The sequence below is a fragment of the Salvia splendens genome, chromosome 10 (genome assembly GCF_004379255.2).
Source record: "Salvia splendens isolate huo1 chromosome 10, SspV2, whole genome shotgun sequence".
NCBI classification, from domain to species: Eukaryota; Viridiplantae; Streptophyta; class Magnoliopsida; order Lamiales; family Lamiaceae; genus Salvia; species Salvia splendens.
This window is the reverse complement of record NC_056041.1, coordinates 3,960,822-3,977,818: the sequence shown is the minus strand read 5'-3', so window position 1 is coordinate 3,977,818 and position 16,997 is coordinate 3,960,822. Positions and strand designations below refer to the sequence as shown.

General features: G+C 40.4%; 1 protein-coding gene and 1 long non-coding RNA gene across 2 annotated transcripts; both read left to right on the top strand.

The window, feature by feature from the left end:
- Window positions 1-5,374: 5,374 nt before the first annotated feature.
- LOC121751241 (4-coumarate--CoA ligase-like 6) lies at window positions 5,375-7,899 on the top strand. Its single transcript, XM_042145953.1, has 6 exons — window positions 5,375-6,682; window positions 6,781-6,970; window positions 7,045-7,190; window positions 7,275-7,342; window positions 7,572-7,674; window positions 7,779-7,899. Exons 1-6 carry the CDS (start codon window positions 5,591-5,593, stop codon window positions 7,890-7,892), a joined length of 1,713 nt encoding a protein of 570 aa, XP_042001887.1. The 5' UTR covers window positions 5,375-5,590; the 3' UTR covers window positions 7,893-7,899.
- A 4,716-nt stretch (window positions 7,900-12,615) lies between these two features.
- On the top strand, window positions 12,616-16,284 carry LOC121751462. The gene is made up of 2 exons (XR_006040092.1): window positions 12,616-12,724; window positions 16,048-16,284. It is a non-coding gene; the product is annotated as an uncharacterized LOC121751462 (long non-coding RNA).
- The last annotated feature ends 713 nt before the right edge of the window (window positions 16,285-16,997 follow it).

Below are 16,997 nucleotides of genomic sequence, written 5' to 3'. Positions count from 1 at the left end.
ATAAAAAAACTGAACAATATTTGTTACTAGTTTTTAGAATCAGAATTCTGCACTCCAGTCTCCATACGTTGTCATCAATGCAATTTTCTGATTTGAATCCTAATTTGCTCTTTGTGTTAGAATATTGAAGACAAATCATGAGGAAATCAAATCATGTAAACTAAGGAAAGAATCATGTAATTATTGTGTAATTGATAGCACCCAAAATTAGGGGATTCTTTACCATATGTAATTAAGGCAATCCTCTATATTAAGAGGATTGCTCGGTTGATGAATAACAACACAAAATCATCCTCCTATCATGTCTTCTTCCTCTTCTCTCTTGGATATCAATTTGAATATGGTATCAGAGCAAGTTGAGAAAAAGGGACTCAGAATATAATTTCATCACCGTCCATACCAATCCCGACCCTTCAACCAAGAGTAGAAACCTACATCCAAAAAATAAGCAACATCAACAATGTCAGACGACCACAAGGAGAAAAACTCAACCATGGATTTTTCCGGTGACTTTGCAGAGAAATTCGCAGAATTCATCCGTCAAACCGTGCAGAAATCTCCAACTCCAACTTCAAAAACAAAGCCAACAGCCAATCCAGACAACCTAGGCGAGATAGTTATCGCCACGAAACTGTCGGGGGATAACTACCCACTCTGGGCGACCCTTGTAAAACGAGCGATTGGGGGGAAGCGATTATCCTCCCACATCTCTCGGGATTCAGAGCCACCACCAATCACAGATCCAGAATACGAAACATGGCAGACGCTGGATCATTGCGTGTTCGGGTGGATAATTAATAGCATAGAACCCGAACTCGTAAATGAGGTTTCGCAATATCCGACGGCGAAGGAACTATGGGAGGCATTGGCCGTGACCTATGGAAGTGGAGGAGATTCACTACAGGTTTACGACCTACACGTGAAAGCAAGCACCATCAAACAAGGCGATATGACCTTGGAGCAATTGTGGTTCCGTCTCCAGAATATATGGATGTCAATTGACAGGAAGAAACCAAATAAAATGATATACGCAGAGGATATCGCAATTCGCAATACAGAAATACAAGAGGAAAGATTGTACCAATTCTTGATGGCTTTGAATGAAAGCCACGAAGGAACAAGGAAGGACATCCTAAAACGGGATCCACTCCCGTCAGTGAAGAACGCCTACGCCATCGTCCGAAGGGAGGCGACGAACGAAAGTCTGCTCAAACCCACAACCACTGTCGGCGCTGACAGTGGCGGAATTACAGCAGGCTTGGCGATTCGCGGCAGCGGCGGCGGCGGACGAAGCGGGCTGACTCCGCACCGTCGAGAGGATCCTTGTTTCGACGAAGATAGGAACAAGATCGTGTGCTCTTATTGTGGAGGCCGGAAACATACCAAGGAGCAGTGCTTCCACCTCGTCGGATATCCTGATTGGTGGGATGAGATGAAGAAGCGACGGGCTGCCCGAAATTGGTCGAACAGAGGGAACAGAGGAACTCCGGCAACGGGGGAGAACAACCGGGCTACCGGCGCCGCAAATGCAGCGGGCAGCACCGGCGTCTCCACCGCCGGAAGGAACGAAGAAGATGGATCGGGGAATGCAGCGGCGGAGGAGTGTGCGCAAGCTAGGGTTGGACGAGGTAAAGAGGGGTTTAATTCTAAATTAAACCCCTCACCTTTCCCTTTGTTGCAATTATGTCCTCTCAAATCCGGAAAATATCAGAAAATACCCCACTCCCTATTTATGCGGTCCCCAGATAACCCTAAATTAGATATCGACCCCATATATTCTCACATTGTTGGGAAAAGAACCCCAGACTCTAGAAAATTAGAATTTGAGCCGGAAATTAATTGTAAAAATCGATTTCAAGTCCTTGAAAATATGTCCACAGCCTGTAGTATGTCAGAAGCCTCATATAAGGATAAGGATTGGATTTTTGATTGTGGGGCTACCGATACTATGTCATTTGATGAGTCTGATTTTACTGGGATGTCCAAACCTCACAAAAAATACGTCCAAACTGTCAATGGGGAATTGCTTACTGTCCAGGGAACGGGAACCATTCACATTTCACCCGCTCTAAAAATATCAAACTGCCTATACGTGCCGACCTTGTCTCATAAACTCTTAGCAGTCAGTCATGTTACGAAGGAACTGAATTGCACGTTACTAATGCAACCATCTTTTTGCATGTTACAGGATATTCAGACGGGGACGATTGTTGGGCGTGGCACTGAGCAACGTGGTCTCTACTATGTGGATGAGGTAGCTCAACAGAGTATCGCGATGCTGACTCACGGATCCACAGACAGACATGCTTGGCTATGGCACCGTCGATTAGGACACCCATCACTAGGTTATCTTAAAGTTTTGTTCCCTAGTTTTAACAAAATTACTCGTATGGATTGTGATACATGTTTTTTGGCTAAGAGTCATCGACGTACTTTTAAGCCTAATAATACCCGTGTGGACCAAGTTTTTTCCCTTATTCATTCTGATGTGTGGGGACCAGCACCTGTTACGGGCGGTCAAGGGTTTAGATATTTTATACTTTTTATTGATGACTGTTCACGCATGACTTGGATTTATTTTTTGAAATCTAAGTCAGAAGTCTTTGATAAATTTGTTTTATTCTACACTTTCGTTCAAACCCAATATAAGAAAAGTATCCAAATCCTAAGATCTGATAATGGGGGGGAGTATATCAATGCCCAAATGCAACAATTTTTTGCCAAACAGGGCCTCATACACCAGACCACTTGCCCCCACACACCAGAACAAAACGGGGTAGCAGAACGAAAGAATAGAAAACTCCTTGAAATGACCAGAGCTCACCTCATAGAGTCTAAAGTCCCAAAATCCTTTTGGCCCGACGCCATGGCCACCTCTGTCTACACCCTAAACCGTCTACCCACTCAAGGACTCAACAAGAAATCTCCCATACAAGTCCTATCTAACCATACACAGATACCTCTCCCACTCACTCTTGAACCAAAAATCTTTGGATGTTCTACCTTTATTCACATACCCAAACATGAGAGATCCAAATTCTCCCCGTGCGCTGTGAAAGGTGTCTTCCTAGGATATGCCCAACAACAAAAAGGCTACCGGTGCTACGACCCCAAAACAAAACGCATGTTTATCACAATGAACTGTGATTTCGTAGAAAATGAATATTTCTATCACCAACTTAGCGGTCAGGGGGAGGGAAATCGACCAACAGAAACCATGAGTGACCCGCTAAGTTTGTTTCCAATCAGTCCTACGCCAAGTCCCGGTCTCGATGTGGGTCCAACAGAGAAGGTTAGCTTTAACGCAGAGCAGACCTCAAACACACCGTCAGAGGCCGCTGAACCTAGTGACGAGCTCGCAATCACCTCGACTGATAATCCTGAGGTAAGAGACTCTGATCCAAGTGAATCAACTGTTATTGAGACTGAACTTGAGCGCAGAGTCGAGACCACCCAAGATGAGCCAGACACATCAGATCAAAATTTTCGTCCACTGCGGATCAATAGAGGAGTGCCCCCAAAAAGATACTCCCCGGATTGGAAGGGAAGAAAAGCTCGCTATCCCATTGCCTACTCCATGACTGCCCAGATGACTGAAATGGCACGAGCATTTGAAACTGCCCTATATGAAGATGAAATACCAAACTCAGTGGAGGAAGCAATGAAGCACAAACACTGGAGAGAAGCCATGAAGAAAGAAATGGATGCTCTTCTCAAGAACCATACATGGGAGAAATGTGTACTACCAGAAGGGAAACGACCGGTCGGATGCAGGTGGATCTTCACCATAAAAAGACGAGCCGATGGTTCTATTGAGAGATACAAGGCAAGGCTGGTCGCAAAAGGCTACACTCAGACGTATGGAATTGACTACGCTGAAACTTTCTCGCCAGTGGCTAAAATGAGCACAGTAAGAATTCTATTGTCTGTTGCAGCAAATCAGAATTGGCCTCTACATCAGCTCGACGTCACTAATGCGTTCTTGCATGGGGAACTGAAAAAGGAGGAAGAAGTATACATGGAGGTTCCACCTGGCTATTCTGATGAATTTGGCCCAAGAGAAGTATGTCGCCTAAAGAAGACGTTGTACGGTCTGAAACAGTCACCTAGAGTATGGTTTGGAAGGTTCAGCCAGGCAATGCAGAAGTATGGATATCAGCAAAGCAACTCAGATCATACCCTTTTCCTCAAAAAGGAAGGTGAAAACATAACTTGTCTCCTAATCTATGTGGATGATATGATAATCACAGGAAATGACCCAGCTGAAATAAAAAAGCTACGAGAAAATCTGTCTCAAGAATTTGAGATGAAGGATCTAGGAGACTTGAAGTACTTTCTGGGAATTGAGGTTCTACGATCAAAAAGGGGAATATTTCTGCGACAGAAGAAGTACGTCCTCGATCTGCTAACAGAGACGGGGCTACTAGAATGCAAGCCAGCAGAGACGCCAATGGTACAGAACCATGGTTTGAAGATAGAGGAAGGAGCAAATTCAGCAGACCGAGAACGCTACCAACGCTTGGTTGGAAAGTTGATCTATCTAGCCCATACACGACCAGATATCGCATATGCAGTTGGAGTGGTAAGCCAATTCATGCACAAGCCGCAAGAAGAGCACATGAATGCTGTGATAAGGATAGTGAGATATCTTAAGGGGACAGTTGGCTACGGAGTCTTGCTTAAAAGAGAAGGACAATTGGAAGTCTCAGGCTACACCGATGCTGACTGGGCGAGCAACCCAATCGATCGAAAATCAACAGCCGGATACTTCATGTTCATAGGAGACAATCTTGTCACATGGAGGAGTAAAAAACAGAAAGTAGTCGCACTCTCTAGTGCCGAGGCCGAATTTCGAGGGGCAAAAAGTGGAATAACTGAGATTCTATGGATACGGAGGCTCCTGACAGAAATAGGCTTTCCACCTACTCAGAAGAGTCAACTGTTCTGTGACAACAAGGCTGCAATCAGCATCGCCGAAAATCCAGTCCAGCACGACCGAACGAAGCATGTGGAGATTGATCGACACTTCATCAAAGAGAAGATAGAAAAGGGAATTATTGAGTTACCCTTTGTCCGCTCAGAAGATCAGCTGGCAGATATCCTAACCAAAGCTGTTCACCAGAAGGTGTTTGAAGAAGTAATAGGCAAGCTAAGTATCGGAGATGCCGTCACTTAACTTGAGGGGGAGTGTTGGAATATTGAAGACAAATCATGAGGAAATCAAATCATGTAAACTAAGGAAAGAATCATGTAATTATTGTGTAATTGATAGCACCCAAAATTAGGGGATTCTTTACCATATGTAATTAAGGCAATCCTCTATATTAAGAGGATTGCTCGGTTGATGAATAACAACACAAAATCATCCTCCTATCATGTCTTCTTCCTCTTCTCTCTTGGATATCAATTTGAATACTTTGTTGGTTTGTTCTGACTCTCGCGAATTTAAGGAAACTTAAATTTATAACGAACTTATCCGTGCTGCTTTCCGAACACTTCTTTTTTGTTTACTAAAATAGGCCAAGAACAAAAACGGCTGCCACAATTTAAGCATTTGGCCTTTGATTCTCTCTCTCTCTCTCTTCCTCCAATGTCTGCATTGTCGAAAGCCCTCATCGAGTTGCAGAGCAAAGAAGAAGAACATGGTGGGATCAATGAATCATCCAAATCAAGAAAGTTTCCTTTGTATTCACCTCAAACAGGGGTGTATTCCAGCAAATACCCGTCTATCAACTTGCCTTCTGACCCTCTTCTTGATGTTGTTTCATTCATTTTCTCACATAAACATGATGGCCAGCATGCACTCGTTGATTCACCATCTGGGCTTTCGCTTCCATACTCAAAGCTCTCACCTTTGGTGAAATCCATGGCTGCTGGTCTTCACCATTTGGGCGTGAAGCAAGGTGATGTTATCTTGATTTTGCTCCCCAATTCTGTTTGCTTCCCTTTAGTTGCCTTGGGTGCTATGAGTCTTGGTGCAGTTGTGACCCCCATGAATCCTTTAAGCAATTTGTTAGAGTTGAAACAAGTTCTTGATTGTAATCCAACTTTAGCCTTTGCTGCAATCGATAAGGTTGATGAGTTAGTTGATACTTTAGCTGGATGCCTTGTAGTCGGGGTGCCCGAAGCTTTAGACTTGAACTCTCTGTCTAGTGATGATTCTGTTTTTCATAAGCTGATTTGTAGTGATCCTGCAATGGCACCAAGGCCTAGAATTAAGCAGCAGGACACTGCTGCGATTTTGTACTCGTCGGGCACTACTGGTAGGTCTAAAGGTGTTATGTTGAGCCATGGGAACTTCATAGCCATGATTGAGCTTTTTGTGAGATTTGAAGCTACTCTGTATGATTATCCTAGTTCAGAGAATGTCTACTTGGCTGTTATCCCAATGTTCCATGTGTATGGACTGTCGTTATTCGTATTGGGATTGTTGTCGTTGGGGGGTACTATTGTCACTATGAAAAGATTTAATGCTGATGAAATGGAGAGAGCTATTGTGAGATATGGTGTCACTCACCTTCATTGTGTTCCACCTATACTGGTAGAGTTGACAAAGAGAGCCAAGAGAGGTGGTGGTAGTAGTTTTCGGAGATTGAAGCAGGTTTGTTGTGGAGCTGCTCCTGCGACCGATAAAAGCATAACTGATATGATTGAGACACTCCCCCATGTCGATTTCATTCAGGTATTTCCTTCCGTTTTATGCAGATGGCTTTGTCTTTCTTAGTTTACTATAAGTTGATTGTGCAAAATTAGTACTAATGGTAATGAATTTTTGTTCAGGGTTATGGCCTGACAGAATCAGCTGCTTTGGGAGCTCGAGGTTACAATGCCGTTGGACCTCATAAATATACGTCTGCAGGACTTCTGTCGCCTAATGTTCAAGCTAAAGTGGTAGACTGGGTCACAGGTGCTCACTTACCTCCAGGATCCGCTGGCGAGCTTTGGTTGCGTTCACCTGGAAACATGAAAGGTAATCGTTGTCTCTTTTTTGGCATTATTGTTATAAACTCAAAGAAGTTCTGAAGATATCAATGTTCGATCCAGGGTACTTGAATAACATCGATGCAACCATGCTTGCACTCGACAAAGATGGCTGGCTACATACTGGGGACATCGTTTATTTTGATCAAGACAGATACTTGTATGTGATTGACCGCTTGAAAGAGGTCATCAAGTACAAAGGCTTCCAGGTTTGGTTTGCCTCCATTTATGCAACTCGAGTCACCATTAACTTTGATGTAGATTTACTGTAATGTCCAGTCTGTTATATTCAGATTGCTCCAGCTGATTTAGAGTCAGTTCTGATGTCACACCCGGAAATACTTGATGCTGCTGTTACAGGGTAAGGGCAAGCTGTTGAATAACACGAATCTCGAAGTGATGAACCTGCTTAATATGGTGTTTTCCCTTCTCATTTTTTGTTTGAATTTGATGATATTATCTGTTTTGGGATGTTTTTCGCTATTTCGCAATGCATAGCCATCAAATTCTCAATAGTTATCTCAACTGCTCTAAGACATAGTAGCTCCTTAATTTCTGCTAGTAACATTCTGATTCTTCGTACGAAACAGAGGCCGGGATGAAGAAGCTGGAGAGATCCCAGTGGCATTTGTTGTCCCCAAAGAAGGGAGTTTTCTCACTGAAGCAGCTGTGATGAACTACGTAGCGAAGCAGGTCACCAATCTTGCTGATTTGATCTGATCAAACCGAACACATTTACTGATAATGTTATAGCTTTTGTTGTTGTTTTTGACACAGTTTAACATTTTTTGATGCAGGTTGCCCCATATAAGAAAGTGAGAAAGGTCTACTTTCGGTCATCTATACCGCGATCCCCAGCCGGAAAAATACTCCGGAGGGAGCTCAAGAACTTTTTAGTTTCGAAGCTTTAGGTCTATACTCTATACATGAAGCAGAAGATGATAATGGAATGTTTATTCATGTGCTGATTGAGATCAGCCTCACATTTCATCAATAAAGTATGTGCATTGTTTTTTTTCTATAGACATTGCAATGAAGCAAAGACTCACATTAAATTAACAATTGGAAATTTATGCTATTCAAACTGTAGCTTGATTTGTTCCTGTTTCAGACTATACACCGACTAATAGGTATGCAAGCTAAATATTAAAATTTATTTATAGGAGTATATTTTTATTCCAAAGCATCCCATATTATATAAATTTATACAAAAGTTAAAGATATTAATTACTCTACATTCATAGGAAATAGTTGTACGTAGTGTTAACCCATTAGTACCTAGTCAATTCTACTCATGTTGAAAACTAATCGGATGGAGATTTTATTGAGCTAGAAATTTCTAAACTTTAGAGCATCCACAACCGTGCTCTTGCCAGCGGCACGGTTATGGGCCCGGCCCCACTTTTTCTGCCTGCTCTCTGGCAAGAGCACAACACCCACAGCTGTGCTCTTCCGCAAGGACGAGCACAATTAATTTAAAATTCAGTTAAACAATAACATTTCCATAATAATAAAATTCATTAAAAAACCTAAATAAAATTACAAATGACAAATAAAATAAAAACGACATAATTAAAAGCCTAAAAATTAAAAATTACATAATTAAAATACTAAAAATTAAAAAAATCACTACTCGTTGCCGAATTTCATCCACATGTGGTTGATTAGGTCTTCTTGTAACTGAATGTGGGTTCGGGTATCGCGCATTGTGTGCCTTGTCTCGATCCTCTAGCCAATCGTCGTATGCTCACCTCGGCGTGGAGGAGACCTCGCTGTTGAGCTTCCGGCTTCATCCTCGTCGTAGAAGCTAGCTGCCCTCGGCCCTTCGTCAGCTATAATCATGTTGTGTAAGATAATACACGTGAACATGATGTCGGCGATATTATTCACGTACCACAGCCGAGCCGGGGCCTTCACAATGTTGAATCGGGCTTGAAGGACTCCGAAGGCTCTTTCGACGTCTTTCCGCGCGGACTCTTGACGCTGCGCAAAAAGAACCCGTCTCGGGTCATGCGGGTTGTGGAGCGTCTTCACGAACGTCGATCACTTGGGTAGATACCATCGGCGAGATAGTAACCCATGTGGTATGTATTTCCGTTGATGGTGAATTCGATCGTCGGTGCTACACCATTCATCACATCATTGAAGAGTGGTGAAGAATAGAGCACGTTCAAGTCGTTGTTGGCTCCGGCAACGCCGAAATATGCATCCCAAATCCATAGGCGGTAGTCGGCGACCGCCTCAAGGATAAGTGTTGGGCCGCCGCCTTTGTGACCGCTTAAGTGTTGCCCCATCCAAGCATTTGGGCAATTCTTCCACCTCCAATGCATGCAGTCAGTGCTGCCAAGCATTCCGGGAAAGCCATGGACTGATTCGTGAAGACGAAGCAACCGTTGGCAATCATCGGTGCTGGGTGCCCGAAGGAATTCATCCCAGAAAGCTGAACGAACGCCCTCGCAAAAATTCTTTAGACAAAGGATTCCAGTGGACTCACCGATATGCAAATACTCGTCGAAGATGTCGGCCGTTTACCCAGTAGCGAGTTGTCGGATGGCACACATACACTTCTGCAACGGCGTGATACTTTGCCGGCCAGCTGCATCTGGATCTGTTTGGAAGAATTCAACACGTGCGGACAATGTGTTGACAATTCGCATGAACAAGCGCTTTGACATGCGAAAAATGGCGCCTGAAGTAATCTGCCGGAAACCGCGGCTGGTCGGCAAAGTAATCGGCAACGAGCCTTTCGTGGGCTCCCTCCCGGTCATGATGGATGTAGCGGCGAATTGATCTAGTTCGTTGAGGAGGAGGAGCGGGGGTATTCGCCGCGACATATGCTTTGCAAGCGGCACGATGTTGTTTGTAGTATTCTTGTTCTTCGCGCTCCGCTTCCGCCATAATATGGGTAAAATCCATTTGAGATTTTGAGTGAGGGATGAATGTGTTGATAGTTTGTATGAGAATTATGAATGAGAGATGAATGAGAGATTATTTGATGTGATAAATGGATGATGAATGTGTGTATTTATAGATGATTTTGGGGGAAAAAATAAAAAAAAAATCAGAAAAATTCAGAAAAACGCGCCATATTTTTGGGATTTGGAAAATAATTTTTTTATTTTTTATCATTATTTAAAATTAATTAACGAATTTTTTTTAAAAAAATTATTCAAAGGCAACGGCTATGCCGTTGCCCAATCGTGTGCCGCCACGTCGACTGCTCGCTGGCACGGCGCTGCGGCGGCGAGCCTCGTCCTCGCCGCTGGCACGGACGACGGCCTTCTTCCCCATCACCGTTGCGGATGCTCTTAGTCCTCTAAATTTAGTGAGCAAATTGGATTCATGTGTATCTAGGGCAATTCATGTGTCCTAATTACAGCTTATTACATGGCATGAAATAATAAAAACTAAAATAAAATTAAAAGAAAAGTTTAAATCTAAAAAATCATCTAATTATTGTTTGATTATCCCATATTCATGGGATGAAAGTGTACATAGAACTAGATGATGATAAAAATCATAGGGCAGGTCAAAATTCACTTAGGAATTTATTTCACTAAATTCAAGTCTTTAATACCTAATTTAAGTTGATTAGAAAATGAAGAATTCAACCGTTGTTGCGCGGCAATTAAACTCAAATAAAACACTCCACTGTTCTCCTCTCTTCTCTTGTCAAGAAAAAAGATACAAAAATCTTCAAATGTCATTCTGAATTTGGGGGTTTCTCCTATGGCGAATCACGAAGGGATCCATCTGAATTTGAAGGCTTCTCCTGTGAAGAACTACACAGGGGGGGTTGCGGCTGATGATATTCCTTATGAAATGATCCATCGCATTCAATCTTTCATGGATGCCCGCCTTGCCGCCCAAACCACGGTGTTGTTCAAGTCCTGGCGCCGCGCCCGACCTCGATTTCCGAGACCTTGATTTCCAATTTCCATGGATCCAGTTCCAGGCATTCGCACGCAACACTTTGCAGAGGTACGAAAATCGCAATCGAAGGATCAACTCTTTCCGTCTAGAGATGGAGACTGTTGTAGATCATCATCTAGCTACAGAATTGATTTTGAAAGCGATCAGACTGGGGGCTACTAATCTCACACTTCGAATTCGAAGAACCGCTGGTCACATATGTTTATTTTACCATATGAGGTTCTTGATTCCGAAACCCTAGCTGGATTATCTGCTCATGATTGCCGAATTAATCTGCGGAAAGAAGTAAGTAGGTCCAATCTTAAAACCCTTAATTTGTCCCATGCGTTTATATATGGTGATTTATTCTATGATTTGGTTTCGAAATGCACATCTCTTGAGAAAATAGCGTTGGATAGCAACGTAAGCTTTCCAATTTTGTGTAGAGAACCGAGACGACTTTCCCCATCTTGTGAGAGTAAAATCAAACTGCATAAGCTCAAGTCTTTGCAATTGATTGGGTTGGATAGAAGAGACTACATATATAGGCATGAGTTGTGGCCTAAATTTCCTTGCCTGAAAGAATTGGAGATTCGGGATGTTGACTCTAACTACGACTGGACAGGCTTAAGAATCTGCAGCCCATCACTCGAGCTCATAACCCTCTACACGTATCACAATAAGATTAGGAATGGGACGTTTGATGTTCCAAATATTCGAAAATTTAAGTTTGTGAGCAATCATTTGGCCCAGCTGGATGAGTTCGTGACTGAGTAGTGGTAACCGGGAATGGAAGTCAGATATACATGTACAGTGTTATCCGTTTACTGCTCATGGTTCTCTTCGTTGAGCAAACTCTTGACAATGTTGAGCCCACCCCGAATATCTCTCTCTGTATGTATGGCTTCTAAATATGTTCCCCGAAAGAGTGTATATAGTGGAGATGGTGGTTTACCTCCACCCAGAGTAGAGAATTTGTCGATACCGGGTCATTATGAACTATGCTTCTCTCACTTCTCTGCTTTCGTAAATGCGTTGCTCCAGAGCTGTCGCCCCAACTGCATAAGCGTTGATACGCGAGGAAGTGAATTTTGAAGCTCTGTTTCAACTGTTGGGCTATCGTCCATATGGAAGACATGATTTAAGTGATGATCAGCAACACCTCATTATGTTCCGACGGATATAGGCACCAACCTTGTAACATCCCGAATTATAGGGCTTGACGAAAAGATTTGGATATGTGATGAGGAATAGTAGTTAAGTTAAACTATAAGGTAGAAAGTTAATATGAAATGTTGATTATGCGATTTTCGGCAATTTCTTTTACCCACGTAAAATCGTAAATCGAAGCTAAGGGCTAATAATTTTATAAATTATAAATTATGGCCTAGAAAAATTGTAGATAATGTGAGGAATTGTTTTGGGCCATTTGAAGGTAATTAAAAAAATTCTATCGCCGATTATTTCAGTTTTTAGCGAAAACTACGGCGAAACTTTTGAAGATAATAGACAGGAATAATTTTACCTTAAACTAGAATCTAAATGCTAAATGAGGGTATAAAGAAATCCTAAAAGTGATATCATATGGTAGGAAAATAAAATATTGGAAGATTAAAAGAATAATTAAAAATATTTTACATAATAAACTAAATGTAGTAGATTCTAATCAATTATATATTAATCTAGACTTCATCTTCCACTCTTTTTCTTCAAAAAAAACCGTGCATATCAGCCCCCATAGGAGAAGTAGACCTCAAGCTTTCATCTCCCTCTATTTCGCAAATCGTTCGGTGAAATCGAATTCTAGACGCTTATTCCCCGATGACTTGAGGTAAACCTTCTTTTCTACACCACTTTTGTTGCTATTTGAGTGATGATTTGGAGGGTGTGTGGGCTGTGATTTTCATGCTTCATAGGTGTGAGTGGAGGTGTGGTCTTTGTTTAATTCTTGCGATAGATACGAGTTTGTAGACGTCGATAACGTTGGGTTACACCTTGGATTTAAATGTATCGAACCCTAACCCAAATTTCCATCATGATCGAAACCCTAGGATATAATTGAGGTGTTTGGCCTGTTGTGGATTTGAATTTGGTTGGGAAAAGTGTTTAACGTCGTGAATAAACGTCGTTTGATTCAATAATCGGAATGAAATCCAATTCTGGTAGAAATTGTGAAATAACCGAACATAATTGGCTATAACTAAATAGTTTTGATATTATATAGAGTAAATGGTTGTTGATTTATGGTTAATGGGATGATTAAACATAAATGGAAATAGAATTTGATACAAAAGTATGAGTCAGATTTACTCCTCTGTTTTTCAGCCCCATATTCCGAATTGTTTTGAATATTTAGGACTGTGAAAGGTTTGGTTTATCAATTTTTATAATAACTCTGATGAGTCTAGAGAGTCCCTGATTTTTATGGAGAATTTAGGAGTTCGTTTACTGTGTGTATAAATTGTTATAACAATACAGCTACGAACTGTCAAAATTCTGGTACTTTGTCATATTTTGGTATGTGTTATCCGAAATATTCAGGGCATGTAAGGTCGATGAAAACTTGATTTCATAATTTTTAAATTAACTATAAGGTGTTTAGTTGTTCTCTGAATTTTATAATTAATTAAAGAGTACAAATACCATTTACAAAAATTGTTTAGAAAATGCTGCCAGAAATTGTCTGATTTTGGTAGTATGTGGGAAAACAAGAATATCTCTTAAACTATTAGGAATCCTTGAGTGAATCATATTGGGACCTTCGGGTCAAATCACAGTGGGACCTTCGGGTCAAATCATATTGGGACCTACGGGGTCAATCATATTGGGACCTTCGGGTCAATCATATTGGAAATCCCGGGCAGATACCAGGCCTGATCCGTCACAGAATAATAAAAAAGAATAGAGAGGCATATGTATATGGATATGAGATTGTTTATGATATAGGTTGTATATTATTTCTGATTATATGTATTTCGGTATATGAGTACCTTGGTGATCGTTATATGTGTTTGAAATGGGTTAACGTTTTTAATTTGTCTGCGTTGGTGAGTGGATAAGAATGTGACATAAAGTATTAAATGACTGAGTGACTTTGGATATGGAAATAGGACGTATGACAGATTATGGGAAGTAATATGCTTATAAGATAAGAATAAGTGTGAATAAATAATAATTAGCTAATTGAATAAATTGAGGAATTATATGGAAACATGTATTTTGTAAGTAAATATATGAAGAATTATGGTGCAATGTGATAGTATCGATATGAGATATTATCTGGAAAACACGGTGAACATATAGATGTTGTAATAAAGTGATACGTGGTAACACAAGAAAAGAATGATGATATATGATGTCTTAAGAAATGACAACATCTGGAAGGTGATATGGAAATTAATGTGTTGATGAGTAAAAGATTAATATAGTAAATTATGAAAGTGGGAAGTGCTAAGAATGAATGGTTTAGTAAAAGATAAATATTGTAAAAGTCTCAATATAGTTTAGATTAAAAAAATTGATTTTTATAGTTTGGATATATCTACTGAGCTGTGGAAAGCTCACACCTATCTTCTTTTACCCCTCCTCAGGTTAGAGTTGATAGTATGTCAGTGTGGTTGCGCAGCTTTGCTATTTTTGCAGTGTTATTAAAAAGCAGAGATGGCGGCGCCGTGGCGGATGGCGGTGGCAGTTTCTAGGCTCAACGCCACTGCCACCATGTGATATGGCAGTTTACTCCCTTTTTTGAATGGAGGCCGCCATTCGCGAAGCGCCGTGGCAGGATATGGCTTTCATGGCGGTCGAGATGCCTTTTTGCCTTGTAAAACGACCCCACTTACTCCACTTCCCGGCCCACGTGACATGTAACCTAGCCCATTGGCCATTATAAACAGTCTATTTATAGGGTTTATGGGAGTTTATCCAGTCTCCCATAACCATAACCGCTGCTGTCAATCCAAGTTATCGTCTCTCCCGTCTCCACACGCACAAGGCTCCAGATTCTAGATTTTCATTCACGATTCAAGATAACTGAAAATTTTTATGTACTACTACTTGGACCATCCACAATAGCATCAGACTAGCATAGTCTAGCCAAAAACTCTTCCTGCCACATCATCATGTCCTTCCTACCGCCTAGCCACTGTCCTAGCCAAGTAACAGCCTAGCAATATGCTAACAATAGCCTAGCCAATGCCCTAGCCCAACAAATAAATTGACAAATACGATTTAATTCATTTTAATTATTGGTATTTATCAAATATTAAAAAAATGAAGTAGAATGAGTTGTAAATATATAGTATAAATAAAAAAATAAAAATAAATAAATAAATCGGGTAGCCTATTGCTCGCCGCAAAATAGGCGGCCAGCGATCGGCTAGCCGGTTAGTCCATGCCCAACCTCTCGTCCGCTCCGCGCTCGTCCTTACCGTTAGCCGATTGCAATAGTGAACTAGACGCCCGCCCTAGCCGCTAGCCTGTGGCTAGGGCGGGCACTAATCCACTATTGTGGATGCTCAGTTTGTATTAATTCCACTATTTAATTCTCTTTCTTTTCTTATAACTGTTCTACTCGATGCATGGATTAATTCCACTGTATAATTCTCTCTCTTTTCCTATAACTATTCTACTCGATGAAAGCGTCTCCATAATTATTGTATTCCACCATTTAATTTTCTAATTTTCCTATAACTATTCTAATTTTCCTATAACTATTCTAATTTTTTTGCATCTTATGTTATGTATTATATTTTATTTATTTGTTAATTTATCGACCGCCATTTACGCCATAATACCGTCATGCCGACCGCCATATCCCTGTGGCGGTTTTTTGACCGACCGCCATAAGTCGCCATACGCTATTATTAACACTGTATTTTTGGCGGGTCAATTTGGTTTAATAGTCGTAAAATAGGAAATTTTCAGTACGGGTTGTCGATACTGAAACGTGACATCACGTATTTGGTGGGTTTACCTACCGGGTAAGGGGTGTTACAAACCTTCTTATGTTAGCACTCCCTTTCCATCTTTCAACATCATTTTGCTTCTTATGTTAGCACTCCCTTTCCATCTTTCAACATCATTTTGCTTTATGATGAGTAATTTTTTTAGTAGTCATTGGTTGGTAAGTTCATCACCATGCATGATTGTTTGCAGGTGTGGAAGATGTGGAGAAAGGAGTTCATCATTCACTACAAGTCATGGACCAATGAATGTTAAGGGAACAATGTGGTGTGTATATACCAACTGCAAAAATTAGACCAGTCCAATATCCGGATATCATCATACTTAATCATATGATATATGATATGTTGTTTCTATATTGTTTTCCAAATATGAATTGGTTATATTCTCGCTCCAACTTTGTTGTCTATGAGTAATTTTTCATTCTAATTGTTAGTTGATACAAATATTTCTCGTAGAGAATCGGTAACAGGCCCGGAGTTTTATTTTTAGTTTTGCAATGTCATACCATATACTACCACATAAATAGTAGTAGTAATTAAAGTAGAGGGGATGTGTTATATTGCTAACTCCCTTTTAAATTGCTAACTACGACTCAATTATAGACATTGGATTATTAAATAAAGGCGCAAGATCATTCATCCACGAATATCAATACGATGCACAAAAAATATCAATTAGGAGTATTAATGCCAATTAACAAAAACTTAGTTATAACTCCCTTTTAAAAAATATCTCAAAACTTTAAATGATTATAACTATCTGAATTTATATTATTTTTTACACAAAATATATCAAATTAAAGATAATTTTATAAGAATTCTAAATAGAGTTCACTTGTATATGTTTCGATGTCAAAATTTGATAATATTTTCGTAAATTTTCATATATTTCATCAACAGTTTTATGTCAACATAACTAACAAAATATGTCAACTTAATACATATAAAATGTCAATATGAAATTGTGTTGACATATTCAAAGCATGGTATTGATATGTTTAATTCACTGTGTTGACATTTTGATCTAAAACCCTAAATTTTTAGAATTTTTAGTAATAAAATATAAAAAACGAATTTACATGTGACAATTTATAGACCATTAGATCTTTATAATCTTATGGTGTTAAATTAGTCGTAGTT